Consider the following 19,657-nt stretch of genomic DNA (forward strand, 5'->3'; position numbering starts at 1 on the left):
TGGAAGTTAGGGTGGCTTATGTAACTTTTTATCATTATAAATACTGCTGCAATGAGTATCTTTACATACAGAGCTTATCCTTGATTAGAATTCTTTCCTTGTGATATTTTCACAAAATTAGGTGGCAAAAGGATCAAACATTTTCAGGACTCTATGGGCGTTGTGCAAGATGTTTCCTCAAGGTTGGCAATGCTTTGTATCCCTCACCTTCACTCCCCAACGGTATGTGCAGTTGTGATTTTTAAAATTGAGTTCTGAAGAAACTTTCTTTTTTAACAAGCCAAAGTTGTATTTGTTTTTTAAACAGAAAAATTATGTTAATATAAAACAGATAAAAATAGACAAAAACCAAAACACACAACAGGCAAAGCACAACACACGGGACCAGGGCAAACCCTTCCCCAACCCCACCCCCAAGTTTTAAAACCTTTATTACAGATTCCCAAAGATTAGATTGTGTTGGAGAAGTCACAGTATTGAATCAGAAAAATAAGAATAAGAGATATTTTTAAAAAGGTCTGTACACAGGTAGTGGGGGGATGGGATGAGAGACGTACACTTTATCACTCCTACATCAAAACCATAATGCAGAAGGGTTTAAGTGATTAGCACATATTTCTAGAACACTACCATGTATGCTAGTCCCTTGCCCACTTTTTAACGTTGCTTTTAAAAAGGATAAAAAGTGCACAGACACTTTCATAAGGCACAGACAGATTGTTGTACAAGTCATTTCATTAGGGCTTGGAAAAGACACACAGTTAAATACTGAGAAATGCCAGGAGGCCACGTGTTCCTGAGCGGGCGTCCCTCTGCCAAAACTGGGGCAGAGATGGGATCGAGCAGGGGGAGGTTATTGCCTCTCATTCTCCAAGATTTTGTGCAAGCCCATTCCCAACTGGAACTGACGGGGTTGTCTGGGGACTCGGGGATTGATTCCAGCATCCGGTCCCGCCTGAAAGGAGCAGGTAGGCCTCTCCCCACATGTCCCCCTGGCAGGACTTGAAGGTAATCATCAAGCAGTGGAACCTTTGAGGGTTCTGCCCAAGGCCATTTTGGTGGCAGCTCACTGACTGCAAGGTGCCTGGCATTTCTAATGCGGAGGAGGCTTCTGGAAGCATGCAGGAGGTTCTGGGTCAGGAGAGCAGTCGTGGGCACTCACCAGGATAAATCCCCGAAGGCAACAGAATGGCCAAGAAACCCCAAAGGATTCTGTCCCCAGTGTCGTCTTATCCTGTTAATGCCTCTCCTTCTGAAGGTAGAGCTAGGGCTATCCTCTCAGCTCTTCATTCCCAGCACCCCACACCTGGTAGGCACTCAGCAGATGTTTGTTGAATGACTGTGTGTGTGTGTGAGTGTGATGTTTTACCAACCCCCTGAGCATTCATAACTTGATTTCTGGTTCCTTCAGTAACCTTTAATGAGTACCTACTACGTGCTAGTATAGGCCCCAACACCAGAGGGATCAAATAAAAGTTTACACATCTGTCCATCTCCTGCTCTGGACAATCTGCTTCCTGCAGGCTTTGTCTTTAGTCCCAATTCCCAACACCGCGTCCAGAAGAGGCCATGCTGATGAGTGGGTGTTGAGCAAAGTGTTGCTGCACTTAGGGGAGCAGCTGCCCTGTGAGGCTAAATCCCAGAAGACTCCCAGTTCTGGGAATGGACTAGAAAAAGGAGGTTGTTTTGACTTGGAAATGGCCCAGCTTCTCTGATGGCTCAAAATAGGCACAAGACCACAACAAAGGAGTGTCTTCTGGTCTCCCCCTTCTTCCCCCTGGAATCCCTGCTTGAGGGGGTGGTGGTGCTGAGGCCCAGGAAGGTGGCGGAACAAGGTGCTCGTTTGCTCCCCCAAGCTGCCTCATGTGTGCGCTCCTGTGTAACAAAAGGAGGCCTTCAGGTTGGACTCGGGACCTCACGGAGCTCAGCTCTGCCAGGAAAAGGTGGGCAGTGGGAAGATGAGCCTGAAAGGAAGGACACATGTCCTTCCAGAGTATGGGTGGCAGAGGGACCACAGCCTAGAGCTGGAACTCTCCATACAGGTGCGGGTGCCCGGGCTCCCCCAGGAACTGCCCAGAGAAGTTTCAAAAGAGAAAACTCAAGGCAGTCTCAAGCTTTGGGGGGCTGGGGCCAGGCAGTGGAGAGTGTGGGAGTCAGCACCAGATACTCCTATGTTTGAGTCCCAGCCCTGCCACCTAGTGAGTTTGATCCTAAGTCACTTCATTCATAGGGCCTTGGCTCCCTTACCCATCAGGTGGGCACAACCCTGCGTTTCATCAGTCCTAAGCCGCACAGTTTTTCCACATTTCAAGTCTCTGATTAGAATGAATTGTATAGCTGTGACATCTTGCAGTTAGAATTGGCAGCCTTTTTTTCCCCTTAGCAGTACATAAAATGGTGTATTTTATAATCAGTGGTGTTTTCCATACGCCTCAATGGGGTAACAAGACCTGCCTCACAGAATTAACGCATGAAGATGCCTTGCTAGCCCAATGCCAAGGCACATAATGATGTGAAAGAAAAAAGTGGGGTTCCCTTTCCTCTTTCTTCTGCCATGTGAGGGCCATGTGAGCAGCTAGTTCCTTTATAGCACTGAATAAAACAGTTTAGAGCATCAGGAAATGTCTGGTTTTTAGAAGATAAACACCCCCTTAATTCCTCTTGGAAACAGGGAGTCTATTTATAGCAGCTGCAGAGCAAGTTAAACAGGCCACTAGCTCTCCTTTTGTTCCAGGTAACAGGTCACCAGGAGCATGGCCTGCTCCACCTCAGGTCCAGGCCCTCGGTCACTGGTTTCCTGATGGTGGCTGTACATGACCCTGGCTGGAACCCAGGGGAGATAGTCAGGAAAGGCAAGTGGCAGGAAAGACAAGCTGCCTCCTGCTAGCTTCTGAGACCACCAGAGCTTGTGAATGGCTCAATCCAGTCAGGGGCACTGCTGCCTGGAGAACCAGTCCCGTAGGGGAGGTCATGAGTCCTCTCCCACATGGCCTGTGCCCACATCACCCATGGGGGAAATGGAAGGCTCCTGCAGGCCAAATTCAGCTGGGCATTGAGTGCTGCCTAGCCTCCCCAGCTCTTATATTGGCAAACTCTGGGGTTCCAGTAGCTCCCCCAAAACTTTCATCACAAAAGTAAAATGTGGGCATGTTTCCCAGACTCACTAGGGGGAAAATAACCAATTAGGGGTTCTTGCAGGAGTAAGAGTGGGCGTTCTGAAGTTGAGATCAGGTCAGAACACTATGACCACTTCCGGGCAGAGAAGCAGGGGGCCCAAGACCTAGAGCATCACGAAGACCACCTGGGCTTATAGGATTTGATTTGACAAGGGCCCAACTGGGGTGGGCTCTGGGTCCCCAGAGCCCCAGCAAACATATGTCATATGAATGCAAAAACTCTCTGGATGTTCTTTCCCAGCCATCATCTGTTCAGCAGATGAACAGATTAGGAATTGTGATTAAAAATGATACCCATTCTTTGCAGGGTGTCTTGGACTTTTTACATGTTATACTGGGCCTCCCAGAGGTTCTGCAGTGGGCAGGTACTGGGCTTCATCTTGGACGGATCGGTAACTGAGAATCAGAGACGCCCAGGGGCTTCCTGAAAGATACAGCACAAGACCGGGCAGAGGTTGGGCCCAGAACTGGGGACAAAAAGGGAAGAGAGGCCCCGGGCCAGCCCATCAGCCCAGAGATGGTCTGGGAGTCTGCAGAGATGGGCCTAGGCAGGGTGAGGAGGGTGGGGGACAGGGGAAATGCCTGCAAAGAGTCCTGGGAAGGGGGAAGAGTCTCGATGTCAGCATTTCAATATCTAAGCTATTAGTTAACATCTTAATGGTCAATTAACATCTTAGTAATCAGCAGCAAAAGAGAAGCTGAGAGTCAGAACTGGTTGCAAGTCTTTTCCTCCTCCCACTTCACCAGCAGGTTGCCCTGGTGATGCCAACAGCTGCTGGTGAATGCCAGGCCCGGGGAGTCACAGCAGGAAATGTGGAGAGCTGTCTGGGAGATGGAGTGGCCTTTCCAATTCCAGGTGAGTCCTCTGCCTCCAGGATTCTTTCCCTCCCCCAGGCAAAGAGAACCTGCTGCTTGTCTTCTCCTTGGTGACAGCAAGGGGTAGACCAGGTGAAAAGCATCTAGGGACCAAGTCAAGGTGCACTGTGCTTATTATTAGGCTGTCCAGGGTGAAGGGGGTGAAGAGGGTGAAAAGGCTTCTGGGGATGACACCACCCAGAGCTCTCAGTGGGCCGTAGCACCCATCAAAACTCCCCTCCAGGACTGAGGAAGAAACTAAAAAAGCAAATTGTTCTTTTATGTTCTCCACCCACCTTTCCCCCCAAGGCGTTGCTGCTTTGGAGCTGTAAACAATGAGCTATTTTTGCCTTCCTTTAGAAAATCTGAGTGTCCCTTTTCTATACCATCCAAGGGAGTTCTGTTTAGGTGCAGGCTTCATACATTCAAAACCAGCTGACGTGACAGCCCCAGAAAGTGAACAATTTCTAGTCACGCTACCGTCTGGGCTCTGGATTGCACATTCCTTAGTGTTAAATAACCTCCTAGAGCCAGGATCCCTGGATAAATACCTACGTGTTCTCTCTCACTCATTCTCTCACATAGTCCCTCTCTTCTCTGTCCACTCCCTCCCCTCACCCTCTCTCACACACACTCAGCCCAACCCCAGCAAAAAGCATTGCACAGAGAATGCTGCTTCCCAGCTGAGAGGTCACCGAAGGACAGGGTGGTCTGCTAGGCAGTTCCTGAGCTTGCTCTTGGGACGGCCTTTTTGGGGGCAAAGCACTTTTGAGCCAGAAGCAGCCCTTGCCTGGGCTCAGACCCCCAGGGCCTCATCTCCATGACTGTCACGCCTTGCCCACTATTGGAGAGTGGCAGACGGGATGGCCACTGCCCTTGGATTCCTTGGCGGCCATGGTGGTTGCCTGGCCCAGGGGCCTTCAGGAAGGTGACCTTGCTCTGGCCAAGGCCCACTGGCAGGCCAGGCTACGGCCTGTAGATCTTAATGACATCCTTGATGGGCCTCCGGCAGATGGGACAGCAGGCCCGGGCCTGCCTCTTGAGCCGCAGGCCGCAGCTGTGGCATAGGCACATATGTCCACACGTGTAGATGACTGTGTCCACTTCACCGTCAAAGCACACTGTGCATTCGCCATTCTTGCTGCCTGCCGGCTCTGGTGGGGAGAACACGGGAGACACTGGGGGGCTCAGCGGGGAGCTGGGTGCCGTCACTGTAGAAAGGGAGAACAAGACAGACCTCAGTAATGTGGTTTTCAGGTGGGATCTGCTGGGGTAACCCCAGGAAGGCAGCGCTTATATGGCCGAACTTGTGGGGAAACAGTTTTGTGAGATACCAATTTGGGGTTTTTCTTCTGGGCTTTGTTCCCATTCCTTCCTTCCTTCCCCCAGGAAGCAAGTCCCATCATTAGCCTTTGGGATACCAGAGCTCGATTTCTCCTCCCTCCAGGTGAATGCACAGCTGAGACAGGAGAGGATGCAGGGAAGAGGAGGGGGAAAGGTGGCCATCCTTGCTTAGCCTCAAGAAGGCCCTGGCCCAGCTGAAGGAGCCGGCCGGCTGCCAGCCCCTACCCCCTCTAGGGCTTATACCTCCTTACCCAGGGATGACTCAGATGCTGAGGAGGACTGGTTGACACTGAAGGCCATATCAGAATCACTATCATCCTGGGAGCCGCTGAGGGACCCTGATGGAGACGTGGTCGCAGGGCTGGACTGCAGGGTGCCTGAGACCAAAGAGACTCCATCAGGGGCAGTGTGTGGGGCGGGGGGGGGGGGGGGGGGGGTGAGCCCTGTTCTGCTAGTCCCTGGCTCCTCACTCTTGCACCTTACCTTCCCCATCTGTCTAGTGGGGGGATAAGAGTTACCTCCCAGGGTTCTGCTAAGGACTAATGGAATCATACATGTGTGGTGGACATCTGTTCTTTGCCTGCCCAGCCTCCATTCCTGTCTATTTCAGAAACAGTACCAGGATTTTGTTTTGAAGCACTTACTTCACCCTCACTCACATGATTCAGGCCAGGCCAATAAGATCTTCCACCCCTGCATCTCAATGATGGTTAAGGCTACCTAACCCAACTAAGGTCAAAGAGGCCTTTACTAAAACACTACAGGTGTTGGGAAGGAAGGCGCACACCCATTGGGAGGTAAGCCTGGCACTGTAGAGCCTGAGAATGAAGCCAAGAGAGGAAAGTGAGCTTTGGGATGGGATCCCGATTACATGCTTTCAACACCTACATCCGGCTGTTGCTGAATCCATCCAATACATTCCCAGACTTTTGAGGTATGTGTAACCATACATTTCCCTTCTGGTACAGGGCACATTGAGTGGGGTTTTGTCACTTGCAACTATGAGATTTCTGCCTAGTAGTGTTTGACACAAATGAGTTTTCTTCCTTGCATTCACAGCTATTGAATGCAATAGCTATTCTTCAGATAATAATGGGTTATTTTTTAGGTGAGACAGATGTTCCTTCCCTTACCCTAATTGAGGATGAATGGACAGATAATGCAGTGCTGGGGCCGCTGTCAGGTAGAAATCAGGAGGGCAAATCCCTGGCCTCCAAAAGCAGTTGCCTCCATTCTACCTTCTCTTCCTGACCACTCAGGGGCTCATCCTGGTTCCTCTGGAGGTGCTGGGGAGGAGGGCAAGAAAGACTGACTCTAGGCTTAGTTCTTGCCAAAGCCCCAGTGGGAACTTAGGCAAACTCATCTCAGGGTAAATGATGACTATGGTCATCCCTTAAACCAACAAATGATGACCACTGTTTCCTCGTTCTTCCTCTTCCTGCAAACAGCAGTCATTGCTAATACAACTTATTAAACATGCTGTAGGTGGCAGGCACCTGCTGAAAGCATTATATGCACCTCATCATTTCATCCTCATGACAATGCCAGGATGCAGGTAACTACTCCCTCCCTACACAGAAGGAAATCGAGGCTCAGAGAGGGTCTGTAATTTGCCCAACATCTTCATGGCTGACCAACTATGTGCCCGGGAGAGTCAGTTAATCTCTTTGTGCTTCAATTTTCTTATCTGGAGATGGGATAATGATATTGGTTTCATAGAAGCATCAGGAGTGTAAAACTGAACGAGATAACACGAAATGTTCACCGTTTCTGTTACCCTTTGGACCTACTTCTTGAATCATGAAAACGGAGCTGTGCTCTCTGGGAACCTTCCCTGGCCACCACCCGTTTCACCAAGTGGGAGAAAAGCCCCTCAGCGGTGGCATACATCACACAGTGCAGCTGTCCATTCAGCTGTGTCTCTAAGCTCCTCCTATGCATGGCCTGCGTCCTGTCCTCTGCCATGCCCCATCCTGGAGCCCAGGGCCTGGCCCACAGCTGGTGGGTGCTCGGTGTCCATTTGTGGCATGAATGAAGGCAAGAATCATTTTAAAATAAGATGGCTCAAGCCTCCGTTCCATTTTCTGTGGGCAGCGTTATTCTTATATCCCCTTTTAAGTATAGTTGTATTCACTTTTTCTCCTACACTTAATATGCATTACGTAGGTAAAAGACAAGTGATATAATAGAACAACAGAAAGAAAAATTGTACCCGTCATTTACCGACTGCATAAAGCCTTCCAGGCCCTGACCCCAGCGGGAACTTAGGTCGGTGGGGGCAGAGTGGGGACTGGGGCGCGGGGGGTGGGGAGGGGGAGAGGGCAGCCACATGGACATCCCTGGCGCACTGTCAGAACCGCATTTCGGGGCCGCCCTACTGAATCAAGAGACTAGGTGGAGGCAGGAGGGCGCTAATGCACGCTCCAGTCTGGGCCCCTGCGGTGGCTAGAGCTGCCCAGCGGTACCCTCGGGCTCCCGGGGGAAACCCCGCGCACGCGCGGTCGGTCAGGAAACTCACCGAGGAGGCGCAGCTGGCCCGCGGCGCCGCCGCGCACGGCGAAGAAGGCCCAGAGCGCCTGCGTGGTGTCGACGCACAGCAGGCGGCCGCGCGGGCGCCCGTTGACGCCCAGGAGCACGTCGCCGCCGGGCCGCAGCGTGAAGCTGAGCGCGTCGCCGCCGTTCGGTACGGGCCCGGCGCGCGCCACGACCCAGTACTCCTTTCGGTCGAGCAGCGCGTCGGGGTCAGCCGGCAGCTCGGCGGGCCGGAGCCCGCCCGGGTCGCACGACGTGATGCCGAAGGCTACCGCGCCGGGCGCCGCCAGCCCCGGGCGGCCCACCTCCACGAAGAGGCTCTCGCCGGGTCGCAGCGGGCGCTCAGAGAAGACGAGCGTGCGGCCGCCGTCGGGCCGCGGGGCGCAGGCCACTTTGCGGTCGGCGGACAGGCTCACGTCGGGTCCGCGCGTCGCGTGGAAGCGCAGGTCAGCCTCGAGCAGCGCCGGCGACGACGCGGGCCGCGGGCGCTCGCGGGGCCCGCACGGGATGGCGGCGGCCGAGGCGTCGGCGGGCGGCGGGCCCGGGGCGCGGCCCAGCGCCAGGTGGCCCAGCTTGGCCACCACTTGGTTGTTCTCGAGCTCATTGTTGTCGAAGTTGGCGGCGTCGTGGCTGCTGGGCGGCAGGCAGGCGCTGAAGCGGGCCTGGCTGAGGCGCGCGGGCGTCAGCGTGTCGGCGAACGCGCTCTCTGCGCCGGGGCGGAAGGGGGGCGGTGAGGGTGCGGGCCGTCAGCGAGGAGTCTCCCCCCCCTCCGCCGCCCACAGGCCTCGGTCCCCTCACCCCCCCCCCCCCCCCCCCCCCGCACAGCCCCTCACTTTTCTAGTTCACGTGTGTACTGACTTAAGAACCACAGGTGCACGGAATCTGATTAAGCATAACCCTTTTGACTTTGGGATGGGCAAATAGAGCCCTTCCTCCGTTTTCCCCTTCTTTCCTTCTCCCTTTTTTCTCCCTCCCTTCTTCGCTCTTTTTTATTCCTCCCTCCTTCCTTGCTGCATTCCAGAGGTTTTCACATTTTGGAAAATCTGAAACCCCTGTATTGTCGGCCTCCCCAACTAGAACATAAGCTCCAAGAAAAAGTGAATGCTTTTGCTCTTTATTTGTGGCCATTTGTGACAGGTGCTACTTTAAGCCCCTTTCACGTGTTATCTCAGTCCTCATACAGCCTGTGAGGTATGTTCCGTTATTACCAGCCATCTAGCAAAGAAGGGAGGTGAGGCACAGAGGGGTTAAGGAATGTGACCAAGCGTCACACAGCAACTGTGGCAAAGCCACAACAAGAACCCTGGCTCTTCAGCACATGCTGACTCTGAAAGAAGGCAGCACGGAGCCCAATGCCTAGGTGGTGCACAAACATGGAATGTGTAAGAGATGGCCTCATTTTATAGGACAGAAAACTTAAGAGTTTTAAGTCAAAGTCCTGAAAATATTTTTGAATAATTTTTAGTGATAGGGAAAAATGTTCACGATACTACATATTATATAGTTAAGTAAAAGGAACAAAAGTAGTGTTTCGTTTAGGTAATACAGGTCTTTATACTTTGGTAAATTACTTGTTGATGGTCTCCCCAACTAGAATGGGAGCCCTTGCCTGTCTGTTCACCAACACGTTGTCAGGGCTTAGCAGATTGCTGGGCAAAGAACCTTCACTGTTTATTGGATGAATAAATGAATGAATGAGGTCTCTGAAAGACACGGATGACCACTCTGAATAACAAATCAGGAGAAGAAAGAAACAGTCATTAAAGTATTGTGAAGTTCTTGTTTTAGTGATAAAAATATTCTCATTAACCGTAATAGGTAAAGCAAGAAAAAGTGTTTTTCAAACTTCTCTAACCAGCCCCCTCTGGCTAAGATTTGTTAAATGTTACCATTCTGTAGTTTATATCATGGAAAAAAGGATTTCTTTCTCTTTAGTTTTCCAAATATAAAATTAAGTCATAATAATGAAGATGATTTTTCAAAAAGCATGCCATAGCCCCTAGTGAGAATCTGTTATGTTACTCCCTACCCCACCTGTAAAAATCTACAGGTTTTATAAATTAGCCATCCAAGTTCAGACCATGGTTCATAGACCTGTTTGTGTAGCCTACTGGTGTGTTAACTAATACTTCTACGATAAATATGTATACCACAAAGTTTTATCACCAGAAAACCTGTATTTTAAAAAATTGTTTTCAATTATTAATGTGGCAAAACACCCATTATATAACATTAAGTGAACAAAAGAAGATCTAAAAGTGAATATATTATTTGATTCTGTGTGGGAAATGTATGTATAGGGTGCATAGAAAAAGTACAGAAAGGATATACATAACAATCTGATGCTGGTTATCTCTGGATGGAAATTTGCTTTTTATAAAGTTTGTAGATTTTTCATTTTTCTCTAATGAACATGTATTGGTTTTGTAATCAGTAAAACAAAGGCATACGTGAAAATCTAAAGTATTTTTTTGAAAAGGTATTTTAGATAGTGGATGTTTCTGGTGTAGACGTCAACTTCTGGCAGAGCCTCTGGGTGTGGGATGTGATACGCTTTCCCAGGACTCTGCCCCACCCATCCTGCTAGGCTAAGCCTAAAGGCATTGGCTGTGGCAGGCCCTGGGCCTGTGTCCTTGCCAATGTTTGCTTCGTCCTCCACTCCAGTGCTCCTCCTCCTTGCCCCTGACAGCTCCACATAGGAGCCCATCCTTCAGTGCAGTAGTCTGATTAAGAGCATGGCCTGTGGAGATGGTTCAAGTCCTGGCTTCAGCCTTTCCTGGCTATGGGACTTGAGGTAAGTCACTTAACCTCTCAGAGCCTCAGCTTCTTCAGCTTAAAATGGATTAATCCTGGTCTCTGTTGTTACAGAGATTAAAGCAGATGCTTTTATAAGGAGTGTAGCACAGGGGCGCCTGGGTGGCTCAGTCGGTTAAGCCGCCGACTTGGGCTCAGGTCATGACCTCACAGTTTGTGGGTTCGAGCTCTGGGTTGGGCTCTGTGCTGCCAGCTCAGAGCCTGGAGCCTGCTTCGGACTCTGTGTTTCATTCTCTCTCTGCCTCTCTCCTGCTTGTACCCTCAGTCTGTGTCTCAAAAAAATGAATAAACACTAAAAAAATTTTTTTTAAATAAAGGATGTAGCACAGAACATGGCACAAAGTAAGTGCTCAAAACATGTTAATTATTATCATTATTTCTTCAGCGTTTTTTGATCAAAATGTATAGAGTACTTGCCATGTGCCAGATGCTGTGCTGGGCACTGAGTGAAGAGCAGTGAAGAAGCAGGCATGGCTCCTGTGCCGGTGGAGCTGCTAGTCCAGTGGGAGAGACAGACTTTAGGCACGAAACCGTGTAAGTACAAACTGTGATGAATGCTACTAAGAGCCACTGTCCTCCATGGCTCTGTAAAATGGGCATGTTTCAGTGGGGGAAACGCAGACTCTGAGATGCAGAGTGAGCTACCCCACGTCATGCAACCGGGGAGTGACAGAACTGGGGTTCTTTGAGACTGTGTACAAGGGAGACTTGATCAGAAGTGAGGCCTGAGAAAGGGTCAGAACAGGCCTCCCTGACGGTGATGATGGAGTGAAGGCCTGAAGGCCTAGGAAGTGGGGTGTAGCCATTGCAGACAGAAGGAATAGATTGTGTGAAGGAACAGCATCTCTGAGGTGAAAGCTTAGTCTGTGAGGCTGGGGTGACAACATACGTGACAGCATTCAGCCTGGTACCTGGCACACAGCAGCCTTTCAGAGAAGGTTGGGTCTCCTCACTGTATGCAAGGAGCTTTGTCCCCACCAGGCGTCTCTGAGTGAGACAGTCCCAAGATAGCACAGTGCTGGCCTAGGCCTGACACTTGACAATCCATCTCTCAAGAGATTCTCTGTGGAGAACCAGCTGGTGACAGGCAGAAATGCCACAGTATCTAAAGGCCACCAAGGGAGCTTATCAAGATTTCTAACCTGTGACCCGCTCTCTGGGTCTGATGAAAATATACACAGCCATTTTTTTGAGACACAATCTACCAGATGCAACTCCATGCATTATCCTCATCAATCCTCCCCATTATCCCACACAGCTCTGTAAGACGGGCACTTTTCACAGTGGGAGGCTCTGAGAGGTGGAGTGAATTAGTCAAGGTCACACAGCCAGGGGTGATCCCAATAATGAGATTCCATCTCAGGCTACATGACTCCAAAACCAGACCCCATGACCACTAGCAGTACTGCTTCCAAAGTTCAGCTGTTCTTGTTTAGCTCTTTGAGCTGCCAGCACGTGGACTCAGCCTCAGGACAAGTGGCTCTTGGAGTTGCAGTCCCCAGGGGGCCTAATGTGACCCCCGAGGGGAAGAGTCCAACCGTTCTGCCCCTTCCCCAAACATCTACGGAGCAGCAGTCCCAGGCCAGGCACAGGGAGACTGGGGTGACTCGGATTGGCTCCCCAACCTCCCACTCTCCCTGGACCTGGGAGAAAGCTGGGTTCTTGCGTTTCTTTTCTTTCTCTAGCTCTCTGGGCTCAAATATGTCTGGGGCTGGACGTAAAGCAGAATTTATGTCCCAAGAGAAACCCCATCTTTGTGTGAAGACGAAAATGAAGGAAGGCTAGAAGAGTTAGAGACAGAAGGAACCATCCATCAGTCACTTCATTGTCTCCAAAGGACTGATTCAGGACATGCACTAGAGGCAGAAGAGCCAGGACATGCTGACAGAATGGATGCAGGGCAAGGAAAAGAGGAATCAAGGATGACTCATGAGGTTTTGGACCAATCAGCCGAGTGGGTGGTGCCCTTCACTGACAGTGGGGATGGCTGCCTGAATGTGTTCAGTGTGGGATGCCTTTTGGATGCCAGGAGGAGATGTGAGTAGGCAGAAGGAAGTCCGGACTTCAGGGGAGGCGTCAGGGCTGGGAATATGGACCAGCAGCCTAAAGACAGGATTCAAGGCCCCAGTGATGGGCTCGGATCATTGGAGAAAGAGGGTAGGTGGAGAAATGGTCTTGCTTTAGGATGGTTTGTTAAACTCCAGAGACGTTTTTACACTTTTCTACGTGCATGTTGTATTACATGATAGAGAAGAAAGCTGATGATAGAACCCTGGGGCTCTCAGCATATGGAGACAAGCAAGGAAGGAGCCAGAAAGGAAGCCAAGGAGCAGCAGCCAGGGAGGCAGGAGTAAAACTGGGGGCTTGTGAAGCCAGGAGGCACAAGCAGGTGAGAGAGGCTGGGAGAGATCACCTGTGCTGAAAGTGAAAGGCCGGGAAAGAGGACGGGGCTGAGCTGTGGATCTGGCAGCGTGGAGCTGTCAGAGAGCTTGCAGGCTCAAGTGTGGTGAAATGGTGAGGACAGCTTGGCAGCAGCCAGATTTCAGTGCATGAGGGAGGAATTGGATAAAATCGTTGCGAGGTGGTACCTGAGCACCAGCCACGCCACTTGCCACTGTTACAGTTGGGAGCAACCTTCTTCAAAGTGTCTGGTGGTGAACTTAACCCAGAAGATGACATTGAAGGACTAAAATGCTGACAGAGATACTGGTCATCAGGATGGAGTCCTGCCAGATTGGGTGATTGCTGACTGCATTGGTAACTGGTAGAGACCAAATTTTGAACCTCCTCAGCATCGATTTTTTTCCTGTACATATTAGAGCCTGCAGAACCCAAGTTGGTTTTGGTTCAACTTCAAGAGAAAGCCTTGTTTGCAGTGCCTAAAAATTACAAGCTGGTAGCTGTACCATCGTCTGAATTGTATGACAGTGCATCAGGCTATCGACCCATCATTTCTTGTCTCCTTCAGCTTCTGATTGGGTTCAGTTTTATACACAGCTGAATTCTGTGCAGTGGAGAAGTGAGCACACAGCCATACACGGCGTAGAATAAACATGGTAGAAAAGTCTTTCTGAGGTTTATCCCTTTCATACTTCCTAAATTGCTACCCACTTTCTATTGTTTGAATAGTAAAGTTAATGTGGAAAACTATATTATATCTGAGCATATATATATATGTAAATGGTATAAACAAATGTATACTTTACTACTGGTTCTACTCCTACTTTGTACATTAAAGAAAGTGGACCTCTATTTGCATTTTAAATTTCACACTAAACTTTTAAAATTAAATACAGATCACTGGGATGAGCTGAAGAGGGAAGTGGAGAGGGTGGCATATAGATATTTTTAAGAAAATTTTGCTCTGAAGAGCAGAGAAATGAGAAAGTAGCTGGTGGAAGAGAGTGTCAAGGGCGTTTTTTTGTTTTGTTTTTAATGGAAACTACTGGACCTCTTTTGTGTGCTCATGGGAATAATCCTATGGCGAGAGAGAAAATGAGGCTGGAGAAAGGGACAAATGATAGGAGCAATGTCCCCAAACAGGCAGGAGGATACAGGAGCAGAGCTCTTTGAGTCTTGGCCACAGGAGAGCAGGCAGCAAGGCAGGGGTGTTGGGGTTTAACAAAAAAGGGTGTGAATGCCAGGTGTGTGGGCCACTGAACTCATGCTTTTCCAAGCAAAGAAGACTGAACCAGAGAGACAGACCTGTTGGACCCTGGCCAGTCCTGGATGTGACCTCAGTTTCCATCTGCAATGTAAGGACCCTCACCCCTGTCTCATAGGCCTGTGGGGAAAGTTAATGGTAGATCTGTGGTATAACAGTGTGCTTGGCACTGTGCCTGGCACAGAGTAGACTTTCAGGAGTCCCTAATAGGATATGCCAGTGGCCACAGACTGAAGATCTCACCCCAGACTCGGAAAGGACAATCCTTCAGGCCACCTTGCCAGGCAAATGCCTTACTATTGGGGCAGGGAGGTGGGTGCTGGCCTGGACTGTTTGGAAAGAAAATATTAACTGTAAAAGCCAATTACTTCGTGCTCTTCCCCAGTGAGGCTCTGGATGTAGCCACCTGCAGCCAGTCCCCCCTGCATGATGTGGGGTGCTCACAGGTCCCGTGCTGAGGCAACTCCCAGGGTCTTGAGCCCAACCCCCTTCCCTATCATGACCACTTATCAGCTGGGTGACCTTAGGCAAGTCCCTGCCTCTCTCTAGGCCTCAGTTTCCTCACTTGAAGCATGGGGTGGTACAGTTGATCTCTAGGCCCTGCATCTGGATCCATAAATGCAAGTCCTTGTCAAACACTTTGTTCATAACACTAATAAACCATAAACACCAACTCTAGTACCACCAACTGTTAGGTGACATTGGCCAAATTATCCATCCATGCTGATCTTCAAATGGGGGGTGATACTACTTCCTGCCTCATAGTGTTCTTATGAGGACTGGAAGATAACACCCAGGTAAAGCTGGCAGACGGGGCTCAAGGCTTTCAAGGGTAAATTACTCCCCTACAAGGCCTATACAGAGCTGTTGTTTCTGGTTCCAGCACCCAGCTTTTCTTCTGAGGGAACTGCCTCACACCCACCTCCCACTTCCACAGATTACCTTGAGAAGGAGGCCTTAACTTGGCCACTCTATCCCATCCTTCTGGCCATGGAGAGCAAGGAGTCTAAACCTTGAACTTTAGCTAGACCTTTGGGAGAGCAGCTCTCCTGCTGGATTTATTAATATGATGGGACATGGTACTGAAGCTGCTGGTGTCCTGCCCACCCCCCTCCGGTCCCCAAAGGAGAGCTCAGCTGAGAATGATGCTAACAAAGATGATAGGAGGGTAAGAAATAAAGGCAGGCCAGTATTTCAGGTGCTGTTCATTGGGTTCCTGCATCAAGCCAGGCTTACAGGCAGGTGTTCCCCTGCATTTTCAGTCATGAGACATCTTGTTTTCCTTAAGCAAGATTGAACTGGTTTTTGCCACTTACAACTAAGATTTCTGACAACACAGCCTTCAATGCCATGGCTTTAGACTGATGTTGCTTATTTGGTCTGCCACAGCCTTCCACCACTGGGCAGAGGAAGGACAAAGGGGCTGTGACAGTGACCACTACTGAGGTGTCTAAAAGAGGGACAGAGCTGCCTCAGGACAGCATGGGGCCTAATTCCAGAGCTCCAGGAAAGAGCTTCTCAGAGGAGCCAGGGGAGGGAGGGGGAAACCTGGCCAAACCTTCCTCTCATGGGTCTAAGAACTACTAAATTCAACAGAAAGTCACTTGCCTGGGCTCAGCCCCTTCTCTTTGGCTCGGAGGAGGAGAGAAATCACAGGTTCTCAGGATGGGACTGCTCCAGATCTAGCAAGGCCATCCTGGTCTGTCCCCCGGGGAATTTTGGTAAACCCTAGGGCCACAATGCAGCCCTGTGGGAGAAGGCACTGCAGTGTAGTTTGCTTGGGGGTGGGGAGGGATGGGGGTAGCTGGTGGCACCTAGTCCATCAGTGTGGAAGCTGCTAGGGAACAAGGGACCAGATACACAGCAGCACAGATAAATCTGAAAATGGGGCAAGTGGAAAAAAAAAAGAGTAAGATTCTTAGTACAGTCCCATCCATATATACATATGAAACTATACGTGTTTTTTAAAGATACATCCAAGGGCTTATACTGAACACCAGAGTGGTGCCTATCTGGGCAGGGGATGGGGTGAACGGGAGTATAGAATGGCAGCTGGGCATGAAACAGAAAAGAAACAAGACAAGGGGCTTTCGTGGTCCAGTGATGACACCATGCCTTGAACTGGCACGTCTGAAGAACTTAGCTTGGCACCTAGCCGGGAAGAGGGATAGGCACCAGTGCAAAGGGGACTCTTGTGATCACAACCAGAGCCTTAAGAAATCTAGATGCCTGGGGGCCACTCCCACAGGTTCTGATTGAATTGGTCTGGTGCACGCTGATAGGTGGGGTTTTCAGAGTGCCCGTGGTGATCACCATGTGCAGCCACAGCTGAGAACCCCTGAACCAAAGAGATGGATGCACCTGGGTTCTAATCCTGGCTCTGCCACTCACAAGCTTGGTTGTTTTAGGCAAGTCACTTCCCTTCTCTGAGTCCTGAATTCTTTATCTAAAAGGACTAAATCACCCTGTCTTGAGGAAAGAGAATGTCAAGAGAGTAGGCACACCAGGGTCTGGTCACATAGATGTAGCTTTCTCTGCTGCAGTTGGACCCTCCCCACCCCCCACCCCCCCATCCTTGCAGGAAGAAGCTGGGCTAGGAACATAATTCCATCAAGTAAGAGAACTATGTGAAGCCTATGAAGGTTTTTATTTCTCAGACTTCACTTTAGGTCAAGTTCCAAGGCAAATAAAGGGTCCCCCTACCTCACAAGACCGGGAGGATGCTTCTCAGATGAGGGCTGCCAGATAAAATACAGGATGCCCAGGGTCATTCAAATTTCAGAAAAACATTCTTTTTTAAGTATGTCCCAAATATTGCACGGGACATACTTGCACTAAAAAATTATTGTTCTGAAATTCAAATGTAATGAGGTGTCCTGTATTTTTATTTGCTCAATTTGACAACCTTAATGACACTTTCATTTGTTTGTTTTCAATCTTGTGAGGGAGGGGGGAGGGGATCTCTATTCTGGAGTTTTACAGCTGACAGTCTCTAAAGGAACTATGTCACCTCCTTATTCCTTGTGAGGAAAAGGAAATCAGAGAGTTCTGGATTACACAAACACTGGCTCCCTTGTGTTTATCTACTTGTTACCTTAGACACCACCATTAGAAAGCCCAGTTCGCCCAAGAATTGGGAGAGGGAGATCCCCTTTATGGTGGAATTTCTGTGGTTCTCACGTTACCTTTCCTCATGCTGGCAACAGTAGGGTACTTGTTGCCTGAGCTCAAGCCATAAAAAATCATGAAAGCTTAGCTTATTTTCATTATAACTTTTTTTTTCTGATCACGAGTCATTGGTAACTTTGGTGGGGGGGGGGTGGAAATCACCCATAATCCCTTTACCCAGATGTACCCAATGTCAATGAGCTCTTCCCCTGGGAAGGAAACATTCAGCCTTGATCACATGCCAGAAACTTCCCCATTATCTCCTATAACCTTCCGAAAGAAAAAGAACTTTATTTCCCTTTCTGATTGTAAAAGCACCATAAGCTCTTCACACACGTATATATGTATTTTTAAAGGTAACTCATAGAGGTATAAAGACATGAAATCCACCTGGACTCCTATCACTCAGAGATGGAATTCCTTTGAATCTCACTTGTGAACCTGGTCCTGGGGCACCTGTACTACAGGTGCTTCCTATCAGCCAGCACATCTCAGGCCCTACCTGAAGATAAGGAAACTGACTCACGTCTGCCACGTTATACCAGTGTTCCAGGGGGGCTCTCTCCTTTTCCTCCATGGGGGTTGAGGCATTGGAGGGGCTCAATAAAAGTTTGCTAGGCAAATGGGGAAAGAGTCCATGACTCCTCACAGGTTTATTCAGATTCACTAAGTCACCAAAGCCTGCTTCCAGTTTGTATTTTCAAAAAACCCCAAGCCATTTGCATTGGTTATGGGGTGGCTGCGATTTCTTGGCTGTTACCTCAACACATGGGCTATGTGAGGGAGCAGGTGAATGAGGAGTGATTGTTTCTCTGCTCTGTAGGAATAAAAAACTCCAAAAAAGAGTGACAGATCTAGGAGGCTTTAGAAATCTACGTCTCCTGGAGGTGAAATGCAGAACCTTCCATGGAAAAGAGTGTGGGGGAATATGGTTAAAATGCCCAAGTAAGGTCCCAGCTTACAGGGTGGTTAGCTATTCATAGTCTGGTCTGCCTAAGCATGAAATTCAGACATGTGCTTCCTCCTACATGCAAATGGGCAGAGATTCTGATTTCTTAGATGTTATTTCTTAAGTATCTTCTATGTGCCAGGCACTGTGCTGTATCCCTTTCATATATCGTGTCACCCTGCCAACAATGCCATGAGGTGGTGCTACCATGAACCCATTTTATGGATGAAACTGAGGTACATAGAGGTTCAGTCACTTGGCCAAGCCCACACAGCTGGCAAGTTGAGAGCCAGGTATAAAACAGAGGTCTGTGTGACTCCCAACCCTCTCCTCTTTTTTTTTTTTTTTCCTTTAAGGTTATTTATTTATTTTGAGAGAGAGAGAGAGAGCGCTCATGCACACACAAGCAGGTGAAGAGCAGAGAGAGAGAGAATCCCAAGCAGACTCCTTGCTATCAGTAGAGCCCGATGTGGGGCTTCATCTCATGAACCATGAAATCATGACCTGAGCTGAAATCAGTGGTCGGACACAACCAACTGAGCCACCCAGGCACCCCTCAACCCTATCCTCAGAAGTTCTGCTGCCTTCCTCCTTCTTTGGAAGGAGGGCACAGCCGGGATGCATGCATTTTCCCTCCTTGCCCAGTGGTGGTATGGGTGGCAGTGGTGGCCAAGGAGCCCGGGCTGGAGTGTTCGTTCCTTCAAGGTGTAAGGCAGAAAACCCAGAAACAGCCCAGACATTCAGATATACCAACCAGGGTACATCTATACCACAGAATACTACTCAGCACTTAAAAAGGAACAAACTACTGATTTACATGGCAACAACATAGATGATTCTCAAAAATACTGTGCTTTGATGAAGAAGCCAGGTAGAAATGCATATATACTGTATGATTCCATTTATATGAAGTTCCAGAATAAGTGCAACTAATCTGTGGTAAAAAATCAGAACACAGGCTGCTTCCAAAAGAGGGGAACTTTCTTGGGTTATGGGCAGGTGTATAAGTCTCTCAAAACTCAAACTTGAGATCTGTGTATTCCCTGCAAGTAAATGACACATAGGGCTACGTCCAGATTCTCTGAGCAAACTGATCTCCCTTTATTGCCCCAGAAATCCAGGCTGGGCTGGCTCACATGTAACCTGTGAGTTCAA

The 19,657-nt window shown here is 49.3% G+C and overlaps 1 protein-coding gene across 4 annotated transcripts in view; it reads right to left on the reverse strand.

Moving 5' to 3' along the window:
- Positions 1–264: 264 nt before the first annotated feature.
- The window catches only part of NEURL1B (neuralized E3 ubiquitin protein ligase 1B), a 38,727-nt gene continuing 19,334 nt past the window's right edge, over positions 265–19,657 (reverse strand). For 3 of the 4 annotated variants that reach the window (XM_027034553.2, XM_053226475.1, XM_053226482.1), the window contains exons 3-5: positions 7,894–8,613; positions 5,627–5,752; positions 265–5,242 (exon numbers count right to left, since the gene is read on the reverse strand). In XM_027034553.2, coding sequence (XP_026890354.1) covers positions 4,998–5,242; positions 5,627–5,752; positions 7,894–8,613 — 1,091 coding nt within the window. In that variant the 3' untranslated portion in view covers positions 265–4,997. The remainder of the gene's footprint in view (positions 5,243–5,626; positions 5,753–7,893; positions 8,614–19,657) is intronic. The other variant, XM_053226478.1, reaches the window with a different exon arrangement.

This window comes from Acinonyx jubatus, chromosome A1 (genome assembly GCF_027475565.1).
Source record: "Acinonyx jubatus isolate Ajub_Pintada_27869175 chromosome A1, VMU_Ajub_asm_v1.0, whole genome shotgun sequence".
Classification (NCBI taxonomy): Eukaryota; Metazoa; Chordata; class Mammalia; order Carnivora; family Felidae; genus Acinonyx; species Acinonyx jubatus.